Genomic DNA, 25,018 nt, shown 5'->3' with positions numbered 1-25,018 from the left:
GACGTCACATACAGTGGTACACTTGGTAAAGGAACCGAGGAAACAGGTGTCAAATTCGATTATCCCGGTTGCCCTACCACAGTTACTGCCCCAAAATCTGCGGCATACACCTGTGGCAGTCTTCAGCTCAAAAGCATCAATGACACATCTACTGTCACTTTTGGACGTTTCCAGGTCAGCTCATCTTCCTCGTATTTTTTATTTTCAATCACCTTTTGTGCCGTGTTGAGCTCATTACACCATAATTGCAATGCTTCTCAATATTCCTTGTAACACCATTTACCTCCAGAATTGTTTTGAAAAATCTATATTTTCTTATAGATAGAAATCATATCATAAAATGTCCACCAAAACCATGATGGTTTTGGGGCTAAGGTTCTTGGATTGCCCTTTTTTCTCATGAGGTTTTTTCCTTCATTTTGGTAAGCAACTCTTGTGCTTTGTTGTTTTCAGGTTCAGCCATTTGGAACAAAGGGTCAGCCGTTCGCCAATGCCTACGACTGTGTGGATTTCTTTACCATTCCGATTCTTACAGGCTTATTCGTCACAGCCCTTCTTATTAGCATCGTCTTCGGTGGAATATTTGCCATGATGGGAATATCAACAATGGATCGTTTTGATGACCCGAAGGGGCCAACTATTCAAGTTCCGCATGAATGAATCACTAACACCTAAGAAATTGATTTTGGTAGATTCCCTTTTATACTTAAATTGCCGTCTTACAATTATTGTTGAATATTTATTTACTTTCGTCTAATTTTGGTAAGGCTGGTCTTGAATTTGTTTTCTGAATAGCGACTGAATGTGGAAGTGGACAGTCTTCCGTCTCCCATCTAGCAAATCTATGCAACTGGAATATACGGTCACGCTCTGGGAGGCTCCAATGTACCAGTGATATTTTCTGCTTATCCTATACGATTTCCAGCACGAAAATTTCCAGTTCTTTAAGGTAGAAAAGCCCTGCTTCCAAATCATTGATTGGATGGAATAAAAAGGAGCATCTAATTTTCAAGATCCTTTTTATTATGTAGCCTGCCCATTGTTTGTAGAAGGGCAGCATCTGAAGTTGATTTTTTGATGTTTCTTTGAATGTATTTGATTACGTATAATGGTATCGTTAGTCGTCATCAGTGTGTTCCTGTTTTACATGCTTCTCGTTTACTCATTGATATTTTCAAGGTGATTTGTGTTGATTTCGACGGCCCTAAACCGATGTTATATCTTTCATTTTCTGTTGCTTATCGTATAGAACTCGACAAGTTACACTTTCCATACAAGCTTAACCTTGGAAAAGAGTCCTTGAACTGATTGGAAAAATAGCTGTTCTGAAAGTTCAACTATCACAGAAAACATAATTTTCTTTCAGCCGCTTCTGTGTATCTAGAGTTATTTGGTAGGGCTCTTTCAGATTATTTAGTAAAAAAAGTTAGAAAAATATTTTTTGACGTCATCACCAACCTAGCCATCACTTCGATTGAGGACTGCAAACCTCCCCAAGCCCTCTACTTTTTACGGCAGATTGTTTGATTAGAGTTGGTTGACTAGAGATTCGAGGGATGTGGTTCGAGTCCCTGACATGACGAAATACTCATTTTGAGCGTAGTTGCCAGCTGTCTGTTACTCCATGTGTAGGAATCACGAGGTGTGGTCACATCGAGAGGAAGGACCGCCCCGGCACTGCTTCATAAGCGCAGGTTCTCGGTGACGTGACTGAAAACAACCTTCAGATGCTTGGTTGTAACAAATACTATTTTTCTATCAAGGAATAATAAGACAGTGCGGTTATGTTCATTTTTTACGATTTATCGTTTTATTAGCTAGATTAGAAACAGCAAAAATTAGAAAAACTGAGAAATAATACCGAACTTGCCTGTTTTATAAATAAAATACGTGATTATAAAAACATAGGTTAACAGTAGGTTTCACAAATCCTTTAGCTTACAGCATTGTCAATATTTTCGGATTTAAAAGAAAATATGTTGTAAGGTTAAGGGTGTTCTAATATGAAAATTTAATGTTTTTGGAATTTATGTTTAATGACAAGAATTGAATTTAAATTCAATTTTTATCTATGTATACTGTGAATAATATTGTTGATGATAGCTGGGGAGGATGGCCACGTACCCTTTTCCAAAAAATTGAGTGGATTATCTTTTATTTGTGATTGTTGGCGTTTGTTCTTGTCGCGTCGCGGTCCAAGAACTGAATTTAAATTAAATTTTTATCTACATATGTATACTGTGGATAAACATTGTTATGGTACCTAAGCAAGAACATCGCTAGCTAGGGAGGATAAACATGTCCCCTTTTCCAAAAAATTGAGTTGACCACCTTTTATTTGTGGCTGCTATCGTTTGTTCTTAGCGCGTTGTGGTGCTCTCGTTTTCAACATTTTATCGACTTTGCGCCGCAAGTATTTCGCTTGAGTTTCATTTTGACAGTCTTTTCATATTTATTAAACATATCTTTTATTTGCGGAAAGGTAACGGAGCTTGGTTTGTTTGATATCAACTTTCAATCTTTACTTTTCTTTTAGGAATTATGAGGAAATTCGATTTACTTGAGTTTTAAAATCAATTTACGAAAAGCCATCGGATTTCAAAAGCTCCTCGTATTTGAAACGTTCTTTGAAAGGACTGGTGTTGATTAGGATTGCATTTTGGATTTTATAGAAAATGAGATGCCGATCAGTTTTTATTTGATCTGACATGTTTGGGTTGGGGGGTTGCTCATACGTTTTTCAGACTGACCTCTGCATTGGCTGTTTCGAGTTGTGTGAATATTAGCTGAAGCTGAGGAATGTCGGGCAGAAACAACACTTATTAGCTTCTGATAAAAAGATTATTTGTTTTATCTATAGATTTTGTTTTATCCTACCTTTCATTTATTTTTCCTTGAATAGACAATGAAGAAGGATTGCAGTCAAGCTCAATTTAGTAAATGCTTAGAATTTGATTGTACTGAAACGCAGGGTGTAGCAAGAATTTGAATTGGTGTTCAAAAGCTGTTTTAATCAAATGCCGATGTGTTGTTAACAAAAACTGGAACGAAGCACTCAGGGATCTGGTACAAAGGTGATATCCTATCACTGTTCTTAACACCCCATAAAGCCCTGGCAAAGCTGCTAAACATTTCACTAATGCTTAATACGTTTTGCAAAAATGCTTAATAGCAAACAACTACCAGTAAAGCTTTTTTATTTGGTTTTAGCCCCCCTCCCCATTTTTTCTACCCCCTCCCACTTTTTTCAACGCTCCGCATTGCCTGACAGCACAAAAGAAATGCATTTTGTCTAAGTACTATATTACTTTGTATTTCAGTGACAAAACGATAACTGGTATGTTTGTTCACGAACTGTTGTTGCCTAGAAACTATTTTGTTCCGCTGTTTAGCAGCACCCATCTGCGTCACAGTGTATTCAGGCTTCGTGGCGCGGAAAATCTTGTAGAAATCGTTTCCTAATGTCACTTCAACAACCTGATCGCATTCATGAAGCTGGCTGTGTTATTTTTTTGCATTAATGAAGTTGGCTGTGGTATTTACACTGAATTTCTGTTTAAAGTTTGTTTTACCTGATGCTAGCAAGGTTTGTAGAAGTTGATAAACCTGTAGTGGTATATGCTATTGATTTTCCTCTATAGCAAATATCTAGAAACCCACACAATTGCCCGTACACTACTCGTTACTACACGTCGACTCAAGCTTTATCGAAGTATCTTGATATTACAATTTTAATTTGATGTTTGATTATTAGACTAATAGTGCCAAGTCTTTATTAACATAACATGAAAAGTCAGCAAAATTACTAGGTGTTATCTTAGACCAGCATCTTTTGTGGGAAGAGCAAATAAACAAGATAACATCATCCTGTTTTGGAGCTCTTGCCATAGTAAAATAATTAAAAAATATCATGACACTAAAACTGAAAAAGCAAGTTGCTGAGTTGCTAATATTATCCAAAATGGATTATACCGATGTCGTATTTTATCCTCTTTCATTAAAACTACAAAAACGACTACAAAAGGTGGAGAATGCAGCTGCAAGTTTTGTTTTAGGCCGTTACGTTAAAGAATAGGATATCATATCATTAGGCTGGTTACCTATGAAAGAGAGACGAAAATGGCACCTTGTGAAGCTGGCTTTTAATTATATAACAGATCATAACAAAACAGCATATATTGACATATCATTAAAAGAAAACAGTAAACATCTGAGATCAAACTCTGCACCATTCATTATTATTATTATTATTATTATTATTATTATTATTATTATTATTATTATTATTATTATTATTATTATTATTATTATTATTATTATTATTATTATGTGTGACTCTCTCTCCATCGATCAACAACAAAAACGGTATCTCATCTCTAAACTTTCGAACATTGCCATCCGTACTACGTTCTACATATTTTGTTGCAAAAATAAACCATGGACAAATCCGGAATTACATCCGTTTTTATTTTGGTTGTTTTATTTTTCTCAGTTTTTCCTTTCACTTACGATTGTTATAGTATTTTCTTGTAAAACCAGGCAAGCCAATTGCAAATTACCTCGTAATAGTGAGATTTGTAATTGTAGTTTAAGTTGAATTGAAAATGAAATGTTTCCAAAATGTTTCCATTATTATTAACGAATATTTATATTGAATATTGATCTTGCCGCGTCTCGATAAGAGGACATCGAATTAACAGTGTACTGTCGAAGTCAGTTCCTGTTTGAAGACAAATCAAGTCCCTCGCTGTCGTACGAGTTTTTTTAAAAAGCCTTAAAAATTGTTTTTAAGGCATGTCTGAAGTCCGTTAGCAAATTTGAGATCTTCATGAACATTAGGAGTTATGAATTTTATGTTTCTGTGTTCTTGTTAAATTACTTGAACACCAAAAGAGTTATCATTTAGCAAATTTTTCAAGTTTTTGACGTGTTGGTAACGAAATGACTGATGTAAGCAGTTTTGGTGTGAGGAAGTTTTAAGATTATTCGAATGCTTAGATGCTCATAATATTTCTATTTTGTTTTGTAGAATAATAGAACGGTTGAAGAAGATATATGGAAAACCGACGGTACAGTAAAATGTTTTGATTCTGCTAAAGGGGGAGGGAGAGGGGGAATCCGGGATATAATCCTTGATTCCTAACGGCGGTACGATATCTAGGGCCACCGCTAGGCGCGGGACAGGCCCCGGGACAAAAGCCTGGATGGGCCCCTAATTTGCACCGAAGACGCAAAGATTGTTTGGGTCACCCCCTGTTTTCGTTCCTGGAAGGCTAACACGGGCTTTATACGGCGTGTTCAAAATGTTTATCTCTTCGAAATCTTTCACACGAGCCTTCAGACTGGGGTCCTATTTATACAAAATAGGTATGAATGTGGTATTACATATTAAGACAAAAAAATTAGCTTCGTAGTGAAACTGAGGCAACTTCTCAGCCCCTTTATCCCTGATATATTTGCTTCGAACTGTTATCCATTAATATTCAAAACCTTGACAGTACCACTTTACGAGCTTTTTAAGGTAAAAGTGTCGATAACATCACTAAGTGAATCTTTTTAGCAAAATCACTTTCAATACCTCAGCACAGCCATCATTCTTTGTCGTTTTGACGGACCCACTTCGGTAGCTTAAGTCCAAGATAGTCAAAAAGATGTTTTAAACATAAACAGATAAGATTTACTTTCAAATACTTAAACATTTAATTTCAGGCCTTTTGGGGCTTTTGCTGAAGAAAGCCTCACCTGAATGATGCATTATCTTAAAAAAAGAGAAAAACACCTTAGCTTTGAGCACAGATCCATGGGGTACCGGCAGAGCCTCCCTATCGACGCTACTGATTACATCTCTTTTTGCTAGCATTGATTCATTAAAACCATGTATGAGTTCACGTGCTGGTGGCCTAATATAAGTTAACAGTTTCGTTTTTGCTAAAAGTGCCCAAATTTATTTCGAATCCAGGCTTAGCCATAATACTAACATTCTAACTTGTGAGAACATTTGCTGTCAGAAAATAAAACTAAAATGCAGGTAATTAGCACAAATGCAAATTAAATTGAGGTAGCTGTTTTCTTTGGGTGATGGAGGCAGGTATAGAATAAATAGAATTCAAGATTGATCCTGATATGACGTTCTTTTATTTATGGAAGTTTTTAACAATTTTTGGAGATATTAGTCAGACCCCTGTGACAAGGTCGATTACGAAAATCATAAGAGGGAATGTTTTTAACCTGTGAAAATCACTGTGATATGCAATTTACAGTAAAGCCCCTGGGCGGGTCAAAATAGTAAGATTTTTCAAGAATTTTCCAGAATTTTGCAAGTCATAATGAGGATTCTTAAGCCAGATAAAATACTGGAAATCTTTGTCAAAAAAAACTTTTCAAAGACAATGTCAGGGGCTCTAAGGCAGGGAAACCATTTTTTTTGTAAAAAAATGGAAAAAAGAAAATAAACATTTCCGCCTTTAAAAGGCATTAACATAACATATATTGCTTTTATCATCATGTGTTTTCCTCTGACGAATATTAAAAACAAAGGTTCTTCTTACAAATTAAAAAAGTTCTCTGCAGAACTTTATCCAGAAAAAAATTTCCTGCAACCACCCGGTTAAATTGCTCATTGTTTTATAAACTGTTCGCCGTACGGAACAGGAAGGTTTTCAGTTGCTACTCAGAGTTTCACGCCTACTGTGATTACCGTAAATCCTCGAATTAGCCCCCTGGGGGCTTATTTATTTTTGATATTTTTGATTAGGGACTTATTTGGGGGGGGCTTATACGAGGAGGGGGGGCTTATAAAATTATTGCGGACGTTAAGAAGATATTATTAAAAGACCTCGTTTATTTTAGTATGAATTTCCTTATGAGCATTTACCTAATTTTTACCAAAAGTATGGATTTGTTGTGGTAATTCAATAAAACACCATAGACAATCTCAGATGGCAAAAATCATCAAATGGAGGCGTCCAATTCGAGAATTTACGGTAGCACTGGGGGCTTTTTTGAGAGGGGGGCTTATTGACAATTTGTAGTTCTAGTGTAGGGTCTTATTCGAGGGGGAGGGCTTTTTCGAGGGATATGCCAATTCGAGGATTTACGGTATCAGACAGTAATCTTCATTATATTTTAGAAGATTTCCATTTAGGGGTGTTTAAAGTATTCTCTTGAATTTTGATTTAAGCATGTAATTATCTTCCTTTTAGAATGCGGCAGGCCTTTGTTCAAAGTTCCTCAAGGTTTGCAGCCTTCAAGTTTTTTTGTGTTTCTTTATTTTGCTTTCAATTTCAGTTGACTTCTTTGTATTGAAATCATCAATTACTGATTTTATCCAAATACCCTATATTCTATGGCTATATTCAAATATATTTCCTTTTTTTAATGAAACAACTAAGATATCATCGATGGATTTTGTTTCAGTACACACTTGCCGTGCTGCTCTCCATTTCAACGCATACAAGAAAAGATGTAAATCCTTTCCTAGTCCTCCACGAGATTTACGACATTCCTTCATATTTCACCAAAATTCCCAGCTCCTCGACTTGGTAATCAGCTGGGATAAACCCGAATATGGTAAGTCTATTTCAGGAACTCTTCTCTTTTATACTTGCTTAGTTGACGGCCTTAATTTCAAATGCTTCGATTTCCGAGAGCTTTTTAGTTGCCTTTTTGTACTAGGATCGCAACCTTTTTAATGCTTCCAGTAACGGAAAAAATGATTATAAGATTCGTTTAGCCAAAGTTTTTGCTACTTATGCCTTCTTTGCAGAAGCAAAGTTTAAATCATATTTGCATCATGAGGAGCGTCAATGAAAACATAAAAAATCAAAGTTCCACACTAATACTATGTCTTTTTGCTGCTGACACGGCTCAAAAGATTCCTCGAGCTAGTTTCAAATGCTTAGTTGTTTCAAATGTTTCAAATGGATAGAAACATGTGGCTAACATCCTTCATTAATCTTCTTGGTTAGGCCAGAAAATATTTCAATGGCTGCTTAGTTGGGTCAAGACTTAAGACAAGCTTATGTTGGTGTTCCTGTCTCCAGGCCCGTAGGGCCCCCCTGGAAAATATTTTGTCGGCAAATCTGGTTTACCATCGGCATATCTGGTCTACCGTCGGCAAATCTGTTATACCGTCGGCAAATCAAAACAAAAGTATTTGGCCACGCCCTTTTAGCACTAGAAAACGCGCTTTCACAAACAAGGAAAGCCAATTTTACCTGAAAGGAATGCCCATAACTAACTGTTGGCTATGTAAAAGCAGTTTGAAAATCAAAGGATGACATCAAAAAAGGTACGTTGCCACAATATTACCCCTCCCCCAACATTTTTTCATCGGATTTAGACGAAATTCAAAATTGATCCTGCCGAGAACTGGGGGGGGGGGACGTGTCGCCGTTACTGGCGACGGCCCTGCCTGTCTCAATACTCTTTTCATTTCGCCCAGTTGTTCAGATGCACTGCATTTTGTCTCAAAGTTATCGTATCAAAGTTGTTCAACATATCATTGTCAACATGTTCTTGTTACATGTAAAACAAAACATTGTATTCAGGCCTATTGAAACCGGACCCCAATTATTGGACCCCAATGATTGTCAGACTGTAGTATATTTCCTTTATAACAGTGTACTGAATGGGAAGGAATGCAACGCAAATTATAGATTAGTCAATCGGGTGGCCATTCTTTGTTGCATTCAAGGCGGTCACTAGTCATGATCGGCTCCATGTCGATTTCGATGATGATCGGTTCAGACCACATTTGCCGACAAAATGGGTGAAGCATCCTTTATTTGCCGACAAGTCTGAAAGTATGCTGACTAAACACCTGTACATGAAAAAAACTCCTCATTTTTAAGATGTAATTTTTTCCAATGGGTGTGTCACACCCCACCCCCATCGTAGTGATGGCCAGCTGTAGCATACAAAAGTAAAATTTTGCCGTAAGAACTATGAAGAAACACGAGGATAATAAAGTACCTTTGCTCCCTTATTTAGGCCGAGCCTTCAGGTTTGAATCTCACATTGAAACTCTATAATTGTTTGGCTTTTTTGCGTTAACCCATTATGCTTCTTCAAACAACAAGGCTTAAACAACTTTCTAATTTTGAATGCTTTTGCACAGAACTCTTTCAGGGGCGTAGTGGCAAATGAATTCTAGAGGGGGCCAGAAAGAAAAGTTTTCCGACAGAATTTTTGTGAATTATGTTAATCAAATAAAAGTATTTCATGTAAGTGTAAGGGGGGGGGAGAGAGAAGTATATAACCTTTGCCTTAGCTGGAAAGATATTTGCACATTTATCTTGTCTCTGTTTCTTGTGTGAAAGTTCCTGACATCTTGCAACCTTATAGATCAGTAGATTAGGACAAGGGTAGAATAAAGTTACTACCTGAGACGGCACCATGGTTGCCGCCGATGGAAAAAAAATTTTATAATTTTAATGCTCCAAGTTCGCCTGAAAGTGCATTTTTTGGAGCAAATTTTGATAGCAAAATTGTATTCTTAAATTGAATATCCACTGACAGAAAGCGATGGTATTGATCGACTTCTTCCTTGTTTTACCTTATGAAGAAACATGAGGCTGACATAACTGCATAAATTTTCAAATCTGGGACAAAATTTTCAAACTTGGTGATAGGCACAAAATTGCCACTGTTCCGGTCTTCAATATCAAATAAAGATACAATTTATGACAAATATTGCAAATCTCCGGAACCAAATTTGGCCCTGGAAGATTTGGATTTTAACTGACGAAATCCGAGCAGGAAATGACTCTATGGTAGAAATTGGTAAATCCTGAGAAATCATTTTGTTTTTGTGGAAATCTAGTATTTTCTTTAAAAAAGTGAATTGCCTTTCGAAATTCCGGTAGGTACTTTTTAGTCCAAGTAATTTATGTCGCTAAAAGATTCGTTTCACTTCTTATTTAATCCAGCCCCCGGCCACGACGCCCCTGAACTCTTTATTGACATCATCTTGCATATGCGTCATCATATTTTTTGTGCTGGGGATTTTTGGTTATCTAGAATAGAATATGAAAAATTGTTTTTTGAGCTATTTGGACTGTCCATAGCGTTAGCTTACCAAACTTTCTATTTACCTCCTTTTCTTTACATGATTCGTTTATCTCACCATTCGAAAAGAGTCCCGATGTACAAACAAACAATTCCATCTCCTGTCTTTCTTTATGTCAGTCACGTAGGCCGACCGCGCTTATTGTTCGAGTTATTTTTGTTCCTTACATGCATTTCTTATTCTTTCAGGTGAAAGCACATTATGGGGCTATGACGTCATTCTCAGTGACAGTCACCATAGTATGGAACGTTGCCATCAAGTCAGTGGAAAGGTTTGTAAATTGCGATTCTTTAGAAGGATACTCATGAGAAGTAGTAGGAGTGAAGAACATAAATTTCCGTAAGAATCAGATTTGCGGACGCTATATTTTGTTTGGAATAATTAGCTTTTTCATGTTTAATTAATTAGTGCTATCAAAGTAAAGTGCAAACTAGCTTCTTTTTTGGAACTCAAGGGCTAAGCTTTAGCATATATGATTCTGAATATAAAGGATATTTATCCTAAACCAATGGACAATGCAGAGAGTTTCGATGTCCAGGCAAGCAGATAATTCTGATCTATTATTTGTGAACGAGCAGCCTTTTTATTAAACATACTTGAATTGAATTAATTCACTGGTAAACTTTCAGTATCATTTTGTTATTTCAGGAGGCATTCTATAGAAATTTCACCTTTAAGAGTATAGGGTTTGATCGATGCTATTTCGCTGTTGTCACAAGTTTGCCCAAAAGGAGCCGCGGAATGAAAAACAGTATTGAAAGCTTGATTACATCACCGGGTTAGTATTTCTTTTTTTTATAATTTAAAATTTTAAGCTACAACAAAGCTACTCAAATACATGTCACTCACAATAGTGAAGGATGCAAGGTCATCTAGTCTTTCTTTACTGGTGTATTTTCAATTTGGATTCAAACTTTTTGTCAAGAGTCAAGATTTAGATGTTTTTACTTTTCAGTTTAAGGAAGAAATATTGCTTTCTGAATTTATTTTGTTTAAATTTTTTCTATTATAAGTGGGTGCTACTTTTTCTAGATCAAATACCTTGCTTTGTATTTCTTTTAAGCATCCGAAAGTATAAAAGAAAAGATTCAAAACTTTTCCATCCATTTTGGTACAATCATTGAAATAACAAATCATTTCTTATACAAAATTCTTCTCTGCTGGCAATAATATCATGGGAAATTTGTTTCTTTTCACTGATATATTTTATTCTCTCATTTTCATTAGATATATGCAACTACTTCGAGGATATAGATGCTGCTGTCCCTTTCTCATGTGGTTCGAATCTTTGTAAAATATTTCCTAACAATCTGAAGATACATTTTTTTAATTTACTTATTTCATGTGCAAAATCGTTCCATCTTTGATTCGTTTTTAATTGTAAAATCTATTTACAATGATTTCTCTAAAGATTTTAATCCTTTCCTCAGTTCTATGGCCTCTTAATGTAATTCTCTAAAGAATTCCTCAGTCAAAATTTTATCCAATTATCTAAAAATTCAAGTTTATCAGTACTAACTGAATTGCAATAAGTTATCACAGATTCAAGATTCGTTTTTAACTTTATTGTTCAATCAAAACTTTTGCTCTTTTGCAGCTTATATTGAAAATTTGGCATTGGTGCAGAGCTGCAACGCGAGTGGCAACGCAATTGTTTCTTGGAATTCGCCAACTTGTGCTTTTGATGAAATATTTGCTGAAGTTCATTCGTCTTGCTCGCAGCATATCAAAGATATTAATTTGGAAAAAGTACGTTATTTATTTTTGACATTTTCCATCATTTCAAATTCTTCTTATATGCTTCACAAAATTTCGTTTTTAGCACATTTCTGTTGCTTTTACAAGATGCAGAAATGTTCAGTTCTTGTTAGAATCTTGTCAAAGTCTTGAGGCAGATTAAACATTTCAAATGAAATTATATTTGATACTGGTGGAAGAGGTGAGGAAATTGTTTCACAGCTAGCATAATTTTGGCCACAGTCGGTTGCAAAAGCATCCATAACTATTATGATGCAATCTCATTGTGGATAGCCTCGTTGTAGATAGCCTCGTTGCGGATAGTATTTTTGTTGATACCCTCGTTGTGGATAGCCTCATTGTGGACAGAATCTTTATACCACAAATAACGCTGTTGTCTATACTGTAGCAATAGCCAGGGTCAAACTACGAAGTGTATTTTATAAAGATATTGTCTATATTATCTATAGAAAGCAAAGGATATTTAAAACGTGGATGGCTCAGTTGTTGGAGGCGCTGACTACAGACCCAAGGGTCCGTGGTTCGAGTCCCTGGCATGACCAAAATTTCACCCAGAGTGGAGAGAGTCGCCAGCTCTCTGTAATTCCAGGCGTAGGAATCACGAGATGTGGTCACATCGAGAGGATAGACCAGGGCACTGCTCGATAAGCATAAGCTTCTCTGTGTCCTAAAAACTACCTTCGGATGCTAGGTAGAAACAAATACAAAAAAAATACAAATACAAAACATCGCTCCATATTCAATACTTCAGAAAATGGCCTTTTTCCTCAAAATTTGTCTTTGCCACATCAAATGGTTTTAGCAACGGCAAATGCCATGCATGAGATCAGGCAATCTTCAATGACGATTTCTTTACATGGTCCACCACAAATTAATACCGTTTTTTGAAATATTTTGTATGCTATTGTTAACTGAATGTCAGTAAATTATTGTACATTTTGGCAGGATGCTTCCACTGTGTTATTGGAGGATCTTCGAATTGGATGCAATTATTTTGTGCAAGTAAGCTTGATAAAGCTGACAATTTTATTTACAGCTGTATATTGTTACATTGTTTGAAAAGCGAGTGAAACATGCACAAAATCAACAGATATTGATACTTCTAAAGCAAGCACCTGCGTCACATGTATTGAATTTCAGCTGCAAAATCTAGATAAAGAATATGAGCCTGGTTAGTAACTGGATTCAGCTTTAGAAGTAAAGGAAATTTTGTCAACGCTTGAAAGCAAATAAGGGAAAAATTGAGAAAACATACCGGCTGGAAACCCACAGCCGGCATAATTGCGTTATTTTTATTTCAAAGTACTCGTTAAATTGCAAAAAAGAATTACCAACCCTCATTTGAATAACTGCAAAACAAAAATTTCATTTGATGTCGAAAAACATTGTAGATTTGACTATAATTACTCCGCTGTGACAAGTATGTATGATGAACGAGGCCTCCTAAAACATCTGAGTAGTTTTAATGTGCGACCGCTAAATTTTATTCTATTTCTGCCCTTTACCTTTTTCCAACGATGCTGTCTAATTTTCAATACTACACCTGTCTGTGGCGTCAAAATATACGTAAGCCTATATAAAGTATTTGATATTTGGTTTGATTGCTATGATCCTGCGTTTCTGCACCATCTTTGACCATTTGGATTGTCTTTTTAGTTGCACATGGTCTTGAAACAGGATTCCAGCTGGAAAATTTCAGCGGGAAGTAATATCAGTTTTGACTGCTTGGCACTCAAAGAACCAGGTAGCGTTTAAAATGTCTTTCAAAAGAGTACCAAAGTGGGTCGTCATTAAAAATCTATTTTTAGAATTTCTTACGCTTTACATCGTAATCTGAAGAACAGCACAAAATTCCTCTCAGGTATGCAAAATCAGTAAATTGTGTGGTGAGAAAGATTTCAACTTTTCTAACGGATTACTGTTATTCTGGCCTTGTTCAAAAGTTTTGAACAAAGACTAAATTACCGAGGTTCGTTGCGGAAAGAGCTTGTGTTTGTGTGGCCATATCTCCGCCAATTTGTAACAATTTCAACTGATTTTGTACATTTATAGGTATTTCATATCGCTCTTTTGAAATATATGGTGAAATTTCTAAAATTCTTGTCTTTATGATTTGTAATTTCCATTCAATTAATTCCGCTAAGTAAACATCAATCTTTTTTGTAGGAAAAAAACAGCTGGCATCAATAAAGTTATCTCGGAAGCCTGAAAAAAGCTTTTTTTCTGCCAATCAGAATTTGATATTATATTTATCAATTTCCTTACTTGTGTTGGTAATTATTGTTATGGCTTTGATTGGTCGTCAAAGGCGAAGAAGAACTTTTCGCGGGTTTAAGGCAGCTAAAAAACATCCAATGTTAGCATTACATGATGCAGAACAAATGCAGTTGGGTAAAGATGCCGGCGAAAAAGGTATTTACGAAAGTTTCAATCGATAGAATTGATGTGGACTCTGTTTTCTTTGGACGACTAGAGGTTCAAATTCCATTCAATCTTTCACTGATTTATATATATATATAGTTGGAGATAACTCTAGGGCCCTACCCTCTATGACAAAATTTTAAGGATCTTAAGGCGTTGGGCAACTTGTTACATGTGAGGTAAGGTGCAAAACCACGCACGAAACGCATTAAATCTGTAGATAAGTTCGAAATTGAAAAGAGCGCTGAAATCAAGTGGAAAATTTATCCAACTTGTCCCTGATAATGGTTTTAAAACATGAAACTTCTTCCCTGTTTTTGCGATCATTTTTCTGTCTGCATGAGCTGAAAGAGTCTTTGGCTTAGACTTTCAAAGCAGCATTTGTTAATGGAAATTTTTATTTGTTTAGCCATATCAGTAATGCTTCTTCATGGAGCTGGTTGTGAATATTTGAAAGAGTTAGTGCTGATATTTGCAAGCTTTCTCAATGCAAACGGGTTCAATGTGAGACTTGACTTGCTGGAGACAAATCTCATGGCACACATGAACACTGCATCCTATTACGAGAGCGTTGAGAGGGAATCAGATTACGTCATCATTATTTGCTCAGATGTTTCAGGTGTGACATTTAATCCATTTGAAATATCGCTAATTGAAATCAGAACCAAAAACTTTCTAGCTAAGGATTTAGTAACTGCTTTTATGGTTTTTTATTCTGTTAATTTCGTTCTGTTAATAATATTTTGGATTTTGACAATTGAATTTTGTTCATTAATAATAGACCTTGTTTGATCAACAGAAGAATTTACAAATCTCGATAATATAGGCTGCCATTGTGCTTATTGCCGCTTTCGCCCGATTTGAATCATGGCTCCGCGAACTCCGAGATGGTCTATCGTTCAAGTTATTATTTTGTATCCTCGGATTGTTTTTATGCGAAACATTTTAAAAATCAAAGTTAGCGATTGTCTTTAAGACTGATTTTTTGGCGTAAACAATTCCTCGTAACCAAAGTTTTATGAATTTTAAGTCCCAAGTTCTTATTCTCAACAGCGGTTTGCATTCATTGTCTTTAACCCCAGAAAGCTCGAAAAGTAGCAGTTTATTATTTCAAACTTAGTTAATTAATGCATCACTGCACACTTTCGAATTCATTAGCCTGTGTCCCATACCCCTAACTTGAAAGTAGAGGGTCTGTGTAACCAAGAGCAAAATCGCGTACGAGCGTTTCCACAGGATTTGGGAAAATTAATTATGCGTAAAATATGCGGGATCTTAATGACAAAAGTGAGCAATGGCGTAAACCGAGCGTATTTTGCTGCGACAGTTCACGCATTCAAATAGCAAAAAGAATAAGTGCGTATTCGAAGTTTCTATTTACTAATATTAACGCCTGAAAGACTTTGACGCCTAGAAAATTGTTGCCTTGTCTGAACATATGTTTAATGTTTCAAAAATCTTTAGCGTTTTTCCCTATCTGTAAACTTGTGTTTATAAGTAGCGGTCATTTTCTGCTGCTTGAAGGCAAAGCGTCTTTTTTACTTTTCGATTCCCGGTCATTTCTTATGTAATCCGACAACCATATTTTTCGGCGTCGTATATACCACCAGATCTTACCCCATAAGAACCAAAATCCACCTCTACATTCTAACTAGTAAATAGCAGTCTTCTACCATACAAAAACTGAACGCTCTAGTCGATGCAAATCGACTCGACTGATTTCCAAATAAAATCTTCTTTGACTCCTGCTGTAGATTCACCCCCATCCACTGCTGTAATTTGTAAATACAATCCTTTAATGCTGCGTTTTGGTGGTTTTCGTCGCAATGAAGTTTTCGACAATGAATAGCTCAGCAGCATCCTCAAACCTTTCTCCCAGCAAATAATCTATTTCGTACCGCCACGACCGTCTTGCAATATGACCGCTCTTGTTGCATAATGACACAGATCTGTGATAATTATGCAAAGAATTCAATTCAACCCCCGTACGCGATTTTGCTCTCGGTTACACAGACCCTCTACTGTCAAGTTAGGGGTCTGGAGCACGGCTAGATTTCATGGGCTCCGACACAGGTCGGAAAGTGGGGGGGGGGGGGGACAAGGAAAAATTTAACACCCATAACAAAATATTTTGTGAAAAGTTCTATTGTTTTGCAAGAAAGTAGGGGGGGGAAAGGGTCCCCCGGCCTCCCTTCATTGGAGGCCCTGGAATTACCATCCTCACAAATGGTCATCACTACACCAGAAGTATTCCTTGCACATACAGAGATATTTTTCACTGCTTTTTAGTTGACTGAATCAGTTACTTTGTTAAATTGGTATTTCCAGTTTCCAATCTGCTTTTATACAGCTCGTTTTTTGTCTTGTTTCAGCCACGGGCTGTTCCCAAGGCAAGGCTTACAATTTCATTTTGGATATAATCAAGCACAACATCATGGACACACAAGATCGCTCAAAATATATTCCTGTTTATTTTGACAAATTGTCTACCCTGCCAGATGCATTGCGTGGTTTTGCAAAAAGAATACCCGATGAAATGGATCAGATTTTAGCAATGCTTTTGAGTATTCCAAGATATTTTGTATCAAACGAAGCAAGTCTTCCTGTGAAAAATGACATCGTAGTCAGTGACCAATTGACCTCTTTAAATATATGCATAAGCAGCGTTTTGGAGAGAGTTCATCCGAGTTGTCCTATATCCCAATGCAAAAGGGTAAGTGGCTTTGAAAAAAGCAAACATTTTATAACATATTGCTTTTTTATAATAAATTGTTTGTTTTTCTCAAAGCCATTTTCAAGTTCTGTACTGCCAAAAAAGGGCAAGTATTAAATTCGATTTTTCAGCATGGATTTATTGTGCTATTTTTTTCGTAACATTTTTGACTTTTTGGAATTTTTTTTTAAGTGTATTCTTTCAATTCATCTAAATCAAGTCCTCAATAGATGGTTAAGGTTATGAATCGTGATGTACACACATTTTTTCAATAAGATATCGATTGCCTCCACGGAGACAATATTCCTTAAGTTCTGTCGAAAGCATATGATTGTATACCCTATGATTTACTAATTGCTAAACAAGAAGCCTTTGGTTTCAAAAAAGATACATTGAAACTAGTTTACAGTTACCTTACAAATAGAACTCAAAGAATCAAATTAGGATCAGCGTATAGCTCACAAAAACGCGTCTTAATAGGGGTACCTCAGGGCTCCGTTATGCGACCCTTGTTTTTCAATATATTTATAAAAGATATGTTCTATATAGAACGTGAATCACAAATATGTAACTTTGCTAATGATACGGCAATATACACACGCGACGAGTCGAGAGACCAGTTACACGAAGTTTTATCACAACTACTCGCTCTTTATCTTGTCAATATCTTGAATTTACCACTGCAGATATTTTTTCTTATAACTGTATAATTTCTCACGTTAATATTGTAACTCTAAGTTTTTCGAAATCCTCAATAAATTTCAAAGAATTTTGATTTCTGGTTTAGCATGATTATGCTTATTTTTGAGGGGAATATTTCAGCGTAAAGTTAAAAGTTTACAAAACTTCAAATTTTTTGGATGCCATTTTGATAAGGGTGTTGCAATACTTTTGTCCTGGTAGTGCAGACTATTGAATCCCTAGTCTTTAAATTATTGAAATAATCTGTTTTTTCCTTAGGGTATTGCATCTTTATCAGCAGCTGAAGATCTTGCATGCAGTTTCCCTGAAGTACTTGACCAAGTATGACCAAATTTTCATAAAAACTGATGTTTTATATAATATACAGTTTATAGGGTATAGCTCTTTATTTTTCTTTTTGCAACCTTTATGTTTTGCAGCAATTTGAGTTGCTTGTTGTTAGTTATTGTAGAATTAATTTTAAGCCATGTTGAAGGGAAGCATCAAGTTTAGTGAAACAGTTAGGGTCTACGAGCTTGTACTTCAAATACGTCATAGTACATTCATCTACAGACTTTTTGAAACTATTAACAAGGTGAAGTCGGTGAATGAAGAATTCGCAGGTGGTTTCTTTAATTTTCAATGGTGGCTAGATTCATCGAATCTTCTTAAAGCGAGATAACATGTATCCACATTTGGCAGTTTTTAAAGCTCTCCCGCCAGGCAGTGCAGAAGATGATAAATAATGAATGTTTGACATAGAAGGCATTGCCGCCTTTGCTGGCCATTAAAAGCAATAAGCAACCTGACGATAGCAGCTAATCCTTATGATCACGTAGCAATAGAGGATAGGTACATGAGTACAAAATGGACCAGTCGGAAGATGGGTATGGAAATCAAGGCGATGGAATCGAAGAGCTGTATGCAAAACCGTATAAACTGGGTCGGAAGAAGCCTGCACCAGATATGAGTAACCAGTCTGATGGCATTTATGACAGACTTGATCGACAGAACAGTACGAAAAACAGAAACAGGTCGTTAAGGCATGACGGCTCTACGATTAATGGCTCGATGCATGATCATGACGATATCAGCATGCCAGAAGCACAAAACCCACGAGACAACCAGCCTAGCCTTGACAATCTCGGAGACAATAGTGGTGATGTATACGATGATGCTGCGCTCGAGGCTTCCGGGCAAAGAAGCTTAGCAAGCCAGTCGATAAGCAGTAATGTCTCTGAAGAATCGAACAAAGACTCGAAACCATACCAGAGTGATCTTTTAGAAGCAAAGGACACGAATGAAATCATCAAAGAGTTGAAGGAGATGGGGCTGGAAGATCAGTCTGCGCGACTAGCTTTGGCACTTCGGGCTCGTTTTGACTTAGAGAATGCGTTTATAGATGTTTGCTCAGACGATGGGGTAGTCATTGTTGAGGGAGACTACGAAGATGAATCCAGTGGACATCAATCGATTGGGGGCCTCAGAGTAAAGGGAATGAAGCCAAACTTTGTCAACTATGATGAATATGATCCAGATATTATCAAAAAATATGGCTATTTTGCGCAAGGTTTTAGCAGAGAAAAAATGGCAAATGACGCTGCAGATTTAAGACGTCACGCTGCGAACATGCTATGGACGGTAGAAAACATGGAACGAATGATTGACCCGAATTCAAGAGTTCGATATGTTCGGCAGGAAAATGGTGAATGAATTTGTTGCCAATTATTGATAATGCACCCATGGCAATGAAAGTAGTACAACTGTTCTGAGCATATTTACAAAAGTAGCAAAAATAAGCATTCTATGAGTTTTCTTTGAAATGCTACATACCCTATACAGGTAACAAAGCACCTAGTTTAGAATTTCTAATCCGCATTAGCACCGAATACTTCAAGTAAGTTGCACTTTTCTACTTGCTCGACGAGGTTTTTTAATCATAAAATTTAAACCAAAATCTTTTGTAAGGCTATGATCCTTGAAAACAGCACCTCTTTGATACAAATAAGTTTAAGAATCTGAAAATATGAAGCATAAGGTTTTGTAAATACGAGTAAAGAGCTCCAAACTAACTAGAAAACTGAAATCTGTGCATTAACAAGCATTATTTACTTTCTAATTCAAAAATGTTGTCCATATTGCTTGAAAAGATTTAATAAAATAACTTGTGCCTTTTTATTCCATCGCCTTAAAACTCATTATGTTAGAACATTAATAAAATTATTTGATATGAATAACACAAACATCAAGATCTTTAGATAACAATAGTTTTGCTTTCCAATCCTAGAGCTTTTAAACACGTTCAGACCATTTTTAGTGTTCTTTACAATAATTTTAGCCCAGATTTGAGAAAAAAGATTACTTTAAAAAATTGCGATTCGAAAAGCTATGGGCTTACGTTTTTGTGAAACTTTTTCACCCCAAATTTTCACGTATTCTGACACCCGTACTAAATTCCATAGCTCATCAGCAAATTAACATCATTTTTAGAACCCTTCACAATCACTTCATAGCAGGTTTTAGAAAAATTTACGATTGAAAAAGGCAATTTTACCAAAAGGTCAAAGTTTTGGTGACAATTTCTAACCCCAAAATGACACTTAATTTGCCATCTCTAGTAAATGCTATAGATCATAAGCAACTTAAGATCATTTTGCCACCTTTTGCAATAATTTTCGAGTAGATTTGAAACAAAAAGTTGACCTTGATTAAATGCGATTTTTTAAAAGCTATAGGCTTGCAATTTTCCGATTGAAAAATTGCGATTTTGGTAAAGATTTTAACCCCAAACTGTCACTTATTTTGGCATCTTTAGAAGATGCTATAGCTCATAATCGACTTAAAATCATTTTAGTGCTCTTTGCAATCATTTAGGAGTAGAATTTTGACAAAAAGTTGACTTTGAAAAATTGCGATTTTTTAAAGGCTATAGGCTTAGGTTTTGGTGAAAATTTCAAACCCCAAACTGTCACTTATTTTGGCATCTCTAGAAGATGCTATAGCTCATAATCGATTCAAAATCATTTTAGTGCTCTTTGCAATCATTAAGGAGTACATTTTTGACAAAAAGTTGACTTTGAAAAATTGCGATTTTTTCAAGGCTATAGGCTTAGGATTTGTTGAAAATTTCAAACCCCAAACTGTCACTTATTTTGGAATCTCTAGAAGATGCTATAGCTCATAATCAATTTAAAATCGTTTTAGTGCTCTTTGCAATCATTTAGGAGTAGATTTTTGACAAAAAGTTGACCTTGAAAAGTTGCGATTTTTTAAAGGCTATAGGCTTAGGTTTTGGTGAAAATTTCAAACCCCAAACTGTCACTTATTTTGGAATCTCTAGAAGATGCTATAGCTCATAATCAACTTAAAATCGTTTTAGTGCTCTTTACAATCATTTAGGAGTAGATTGTTGACAAAAAGTTGACTATGAAAAATTGCGATTTTTTAAAGGCTATAGGCTTAGGTTTTGGTGAAAATTTCAAACCCCAAACTGTCACTTATTTTGGCATCTCTAGAAGATGCTATAGCTCATAATCAACTTAAAATCATTTTAGTGCTCTTTGCAATCATTTAGGAGTAGATTGTTGACAAAAAGTTGACTTTGAAAAATTGCGATTTTTTCAAGGCTATAGGCTTAGGTTTTGGTGAAAATTTCAAACCCCAAACTGTCACTTATTTTGGCATCTCTAGAAGATGCTATAGCTCATAATCGACTTAAAATCATTTTAGTGCTCTTTGCAATCATTTAGGAGTAGAATTTTGACAAAAAGTTGACCTTGAAAAATTGCGATTTTTTCAAGGCTATAGGCTTAGGTTTTGGTGAAAATTTCAAACCCCAAACTGTCACTTATTTTGGCATCTCTAGAAGATGCTATAGCTCATAATCGATTCAAAATCATTTTAGTGCTCTTTGCAATCATTTAGGAGAACATTTTTGACAAAAAGTTGACCTTGAAAAATTGCGATTTTTTCAAGGCTATAGGCTTAGGTTTTGGTGAAAATTTCAAACCCCAAACTGTCATTTATTTTGGCATCTCTAGAAGATGCTATAGCTCATAATCGATTCAAAATCATTTTAGTGCTCTTTGCAATCATTTAGGAGTACATTTTTGACAAAAAGTTGACCTTGAAAAATTGCGATTTTTTAAAGGCTATAGGCTTAGGTTTTGGTGAAAATTTCAAACCCCAAACTGTCACTTATTTTGGCATCTCTAGAAGATGCTATAGCTCATAATCGACTTAAAATCATTTTAGTGCTCTTTGCAATCATTTAGGAGTAGATTTTTGACAAAATGTTGACCTTGAAAAATTGCGATTTTTTTAAAGGCTATAAGCTTAGGTTTTGGTGAAAATTTCAAACCCCAAACTGTCATTTATTTTGGCATCTCTAGAAGATGCTATAGCTCATAATCGATTCAAAATCATTTTAGTGCTCTTTGCAATCATTAAGGAGTACATTTTTGACAAAAAGTTGACCTTGAAAAATTGCGATTTTTCAAGGCTATAGGCTTAGATTTTGGTGAAAATTTCAAACCCCAAACTGTCACTTATTTTGGCATCTCTAGAAGATGCTATAGCTCATAATCGACTTAAAATCATTTTAGTGCTCTTTGCAATCATTTAGGAGTACATTTTTGACAAAAAGTTGACCTTGAAAAATTGCGATTTTTTCAAGGCTATAGGCTTAGGTTTTGGTGAAAATTTCAAACCCCAAACTGTCACTTATTTTGGCATCTCTAGAAGATGCTATAGCTCATAATCAACGTAAAATCATTTTAGTGCTCTTGGTGATCATTTTGGAGTAGATTTTAGACAAAAAGGTGACCTTGAAAAAATGCGATTTTTTCAAGGCTATAGGCTTAGGTTTTGGTGAAAATTTCAAACCCCAAACTGTCACTTATTTTGGCATCTCTAGAAGATGCTATAGCTCATAATCGACTTAAAATCATTTTAGTGCTCTTTGCAATCATTTAGGAGTAGAATTTTGACAAAAAGTTGACCTTGAAAAATTGCGATTTTTTCAAGGCTATAGGCTTAGGTTTTGGTGAAAATTTCAAACCCCAAACTGTCACTTATTTTGGCATCTCTAGAAGATGCTATAGCTCATAATCGACTTAAAATCATTTTAGTGCTCTTTGCAATCATTTAGGAGTAGATTTTTGACAAAATGTTGACCTTGAAAAATTGCGATTTTTTTAAAGGCTATAAGCTTAGGTTTTGGTGAAAATTTCAAACCCCAAACTGTCATTTATTTTGGCATCTCTAGAAGATGCTATAGCTCATAATCGATTCAAAATCATTTTAGTGCTCTTTGCAATCATTAAGGAGTACATTTTTGACAAAAAGTTGACCTTGAAAAATTGCGATTTTTCAAGGCTATAGGCTTAGATTTTGGTGAAAATTTCAAACCCCAAACTGTCACTTATTTTGGCATCTCTAGAAGATGCTATAGCTCATAATCGACTTAAAATCATTTTAGTGCTCTTTGCAATCATTTAGGAGTACATTTTTGACAAAAAGTTGACCTTGAAAAATTGCGATTTTTTCAAGGCTATAGGCTTAGGTTTTGGTGAAAATTTCAAACCCCAAACTGTCACTTATTTTGGCATCTCTAGAAGATGCTATAGCTCATAATCAACGTAAAATCATTTTAGTGCTCTTGGTGATCATTTTGGAGTAGATTTTAGACAAAAAGGTGACCTTGAAAAAATGCGATTTTTTCAAGGCTATAGGCTTAGGTTTTGGTGAAAATTTCAAACCCCAAACTGTCACTTATTTTGGCATCTCTAGAAGATGCTATAGCTCATAATCGATTCAAAATCATTTTAGTGCTCTTTGCAATCATTTAGGAGTAGATTTTTGACAAAAAGTTGACCTTGAAAAATTGCGATTTTTTAAAGGCTATATAGGCTTAGGTTTTGGTGAAAATTTCAAACCCCAAACTGTCATTTATTTTGGCATCTCTAGAAGATGCTATAGCTCATAATCGATTCAAAATCATTTTAGTGCTCTTTGCAATCATTAAGGAGTACATTTTTGACAAAAAGTTGACCTTGAAAAATTGCGATTTTTCAAGGCTATAGGCTTAGGTTTTGGTGAAAATTTCAAACCCCAAACTGTCACTTATTTTGGCATCTCTAGAAGATGCTATAGCTCATAATCAATTTAAAATCGTTTTAGTGCTCTTTGCAATCATTTAGGAGTAGATTTTTGACAAAAAGTTGACCTTGAAAAATTGCGATTTTTTAAAGGCTATAGGCTTAGGTTTTGGTGAAAATTTCAAACCCCAAACTGTCACTTATTTTGGAATCTCTAGAAGATGCTATAGCTCATAATCAACTTAAAATCGTTTTAGTGCTCTTTACAATCATTTAGGAGTAGATTGTTGACAAAAAGTTGACTATGAAAAATTGCGATTTTTTAAAGGCTATAGGCTTAGGTTTTGGTGAAAATTTTAAACCCCAAACTGTCACTTATTTTGGCATCTCTAGAAGATGCTATAGCTCATAATCAACTTAAAATCATTTTAGTGCTCTTTGCAATCATTTAGGAGTAGATTGTTGACAAAAAGTTGACTTTGAAAAATTGCGATTTTTTCAAGGCTATAGGCTTAGGTTTTGGTGAAAATTTCAAACCCCAAACTGTCACTTATTTTGGCATCTCTAGAAGATGCTATAGCTCATAATCGACTTAAAATCATTTTAGTGCTCTTTGCAATCATTTAGGAGTAGAATTTTGACAAAAAGTTGACCTTGAAAAATTGCGATTTTTTCAAGGCTATAGGCTTAGGTTTTGGTGAAAATTTCAAACCCCAAACTGTCACTTATTTTGGCATCTCTAGAAGATGCTATAGCTCATAATCGATTCAAAATCATTTTAGTGCTCTTTGCAATCATTTAGGAGTACATTTTTGACAAAAAGTTGACCTTGAAAAATTGCGATTTTTTAAAGGCTATAGGCTTAGGTTTTGGTGAAAATTTCAAACCCCAAACTGTCACTTATTTTGGCATCTCTAGAAGATGCTATAGCTCATAATCGACTTAAAATCATTTTAGTGCTCTTTGCAATCATTTAGGAGTAGATTTTTGACAAAATGTTGACCTTGAAAAATTGCGATTTTTTTAAAGGCTATAAGCTTAGGTTTTGGTGAAAATTTCAAACCCCAAACTGTCATTTATTTTGGCATCTCTAGAAGATGCTATAGCTCATAATCGATTCAAAATCATTTTAGTGCTCTTTGCAATCATTAAGGAGTACATTTTTGACAAAAAGTTGACCTTGAAAAATTGCGATTTTTCAAGGCTATAGGCTTAGATTTTGGTGAAAATTTCAAACCCCAAACTGTCACTTATTTTGGCATCTCTAGAAGATGCTAT

At 35.4% G+C, this 25,018-nt stretch overlaps 2 protein-coding genes across 2 annotated transcripts in view; both read left to right on the top strand.

Annotated features, from left to right (window-relative positions):
* The window catches only part of LOC135686195 (V-type proton ATPase subunit S1), a 9,623-nt gene extending 8,496 nt beyond the window's left edge, over positions 1 to 1,127 (top strand). The window contains exons 9-10 of the mRNA XM_065202381.2: positions 1 to 174; positions 454 to 1,127. The exon at positions 1 to 174 is cut by the window's left edge and continues 49 nt beyond it. Of these exons, the coding sequence (XP_065058453.1) occupies positions 1 to 174; positions 454 to 660 (381 nt within the window). The 3' untranslated portion in view covers positions 661 to 1,127. The remainder of the gene's footprint in view (positions 175 to 453) is intronic.
* Positions 1,128 to 3,255: 2,128 nt separating this feature from the next.
* On the top strand, positions 3,256 to 18,063 carry LOC135686194 (uncharacterized). The gene is made up of 14 exons (XM_065202380.2): positions 3,256 to 3,586; positions 5,030 to 5,069; positions 7,203 to 7,235; positions 7,417 to 7,569; positions 10,258 to 10,340; positions 10,718 to 10,847; positions 11,297 to 11,347; positions 11,667 to 11,818; positions 12,773 to 12,829; positions 13,484 to 13,571; positions 13,994 to 14,239; positions 14,658 to 14,867; positions 16,621 to 16,961; positions 17,922 to 18,063. The coding sequence occupies exons 1-14, from the start codon at positions 3,521 to 3,523 to the stop codon at positions 17,988 to 17,990; spliced, it is 1,719 nt and encodes a 572-aa protein (XP_065058452.1). The 5' UTR covers positions 3,256 to 3,520; the 3' UTR covers positions 17,991 to 18,063.
* The last annotated feature ends 6,955 nt before the right edge of the window (positions 18,064 to 25,018 follow it).

Source organism: Rhopilema esculentum, chromosome 6 (genome assembly GCF_057945365.1).
Source record: "Rhopilema esculentum isolate cy_ngs chromosome 6, ASM5794536v1, whole genome shotgun sequence".
Classification (NCBI taxonomy): Eukaryota; Metazoa; Cnidaria; class Scyphozoa; order Rhizostomeae; family Rhizostomatidae; genus Rhopilema; species Rhopilema esculentum.
This window is presented reverse-complemented; position numbering and strand designations above follow the sequence as displayed.

Coding starts and splice junctions, on each gene's coding strand:
- LOC135686194 (XM_065202380.2), top strand. CDS start 3,521: ATGAAGTTGGCTGTGGTATTTACACTGAATTTCTGTTTAAAGTTTGTT. Junction 11,348..11,666: donor TGCTGTCCCTTTCTCATGTG/GTTCGAATCTTT, acceptor GCTCTTTTGCAG/CTTATATTGAAAATTTGGCA. Junction 12,830..13,483: donor GATGCAATTATTTTGTGCAA/GTAAGCTTGATA, acceptor TTGTCTTTTTAG/TTGCACATGGTCTTGAAACA.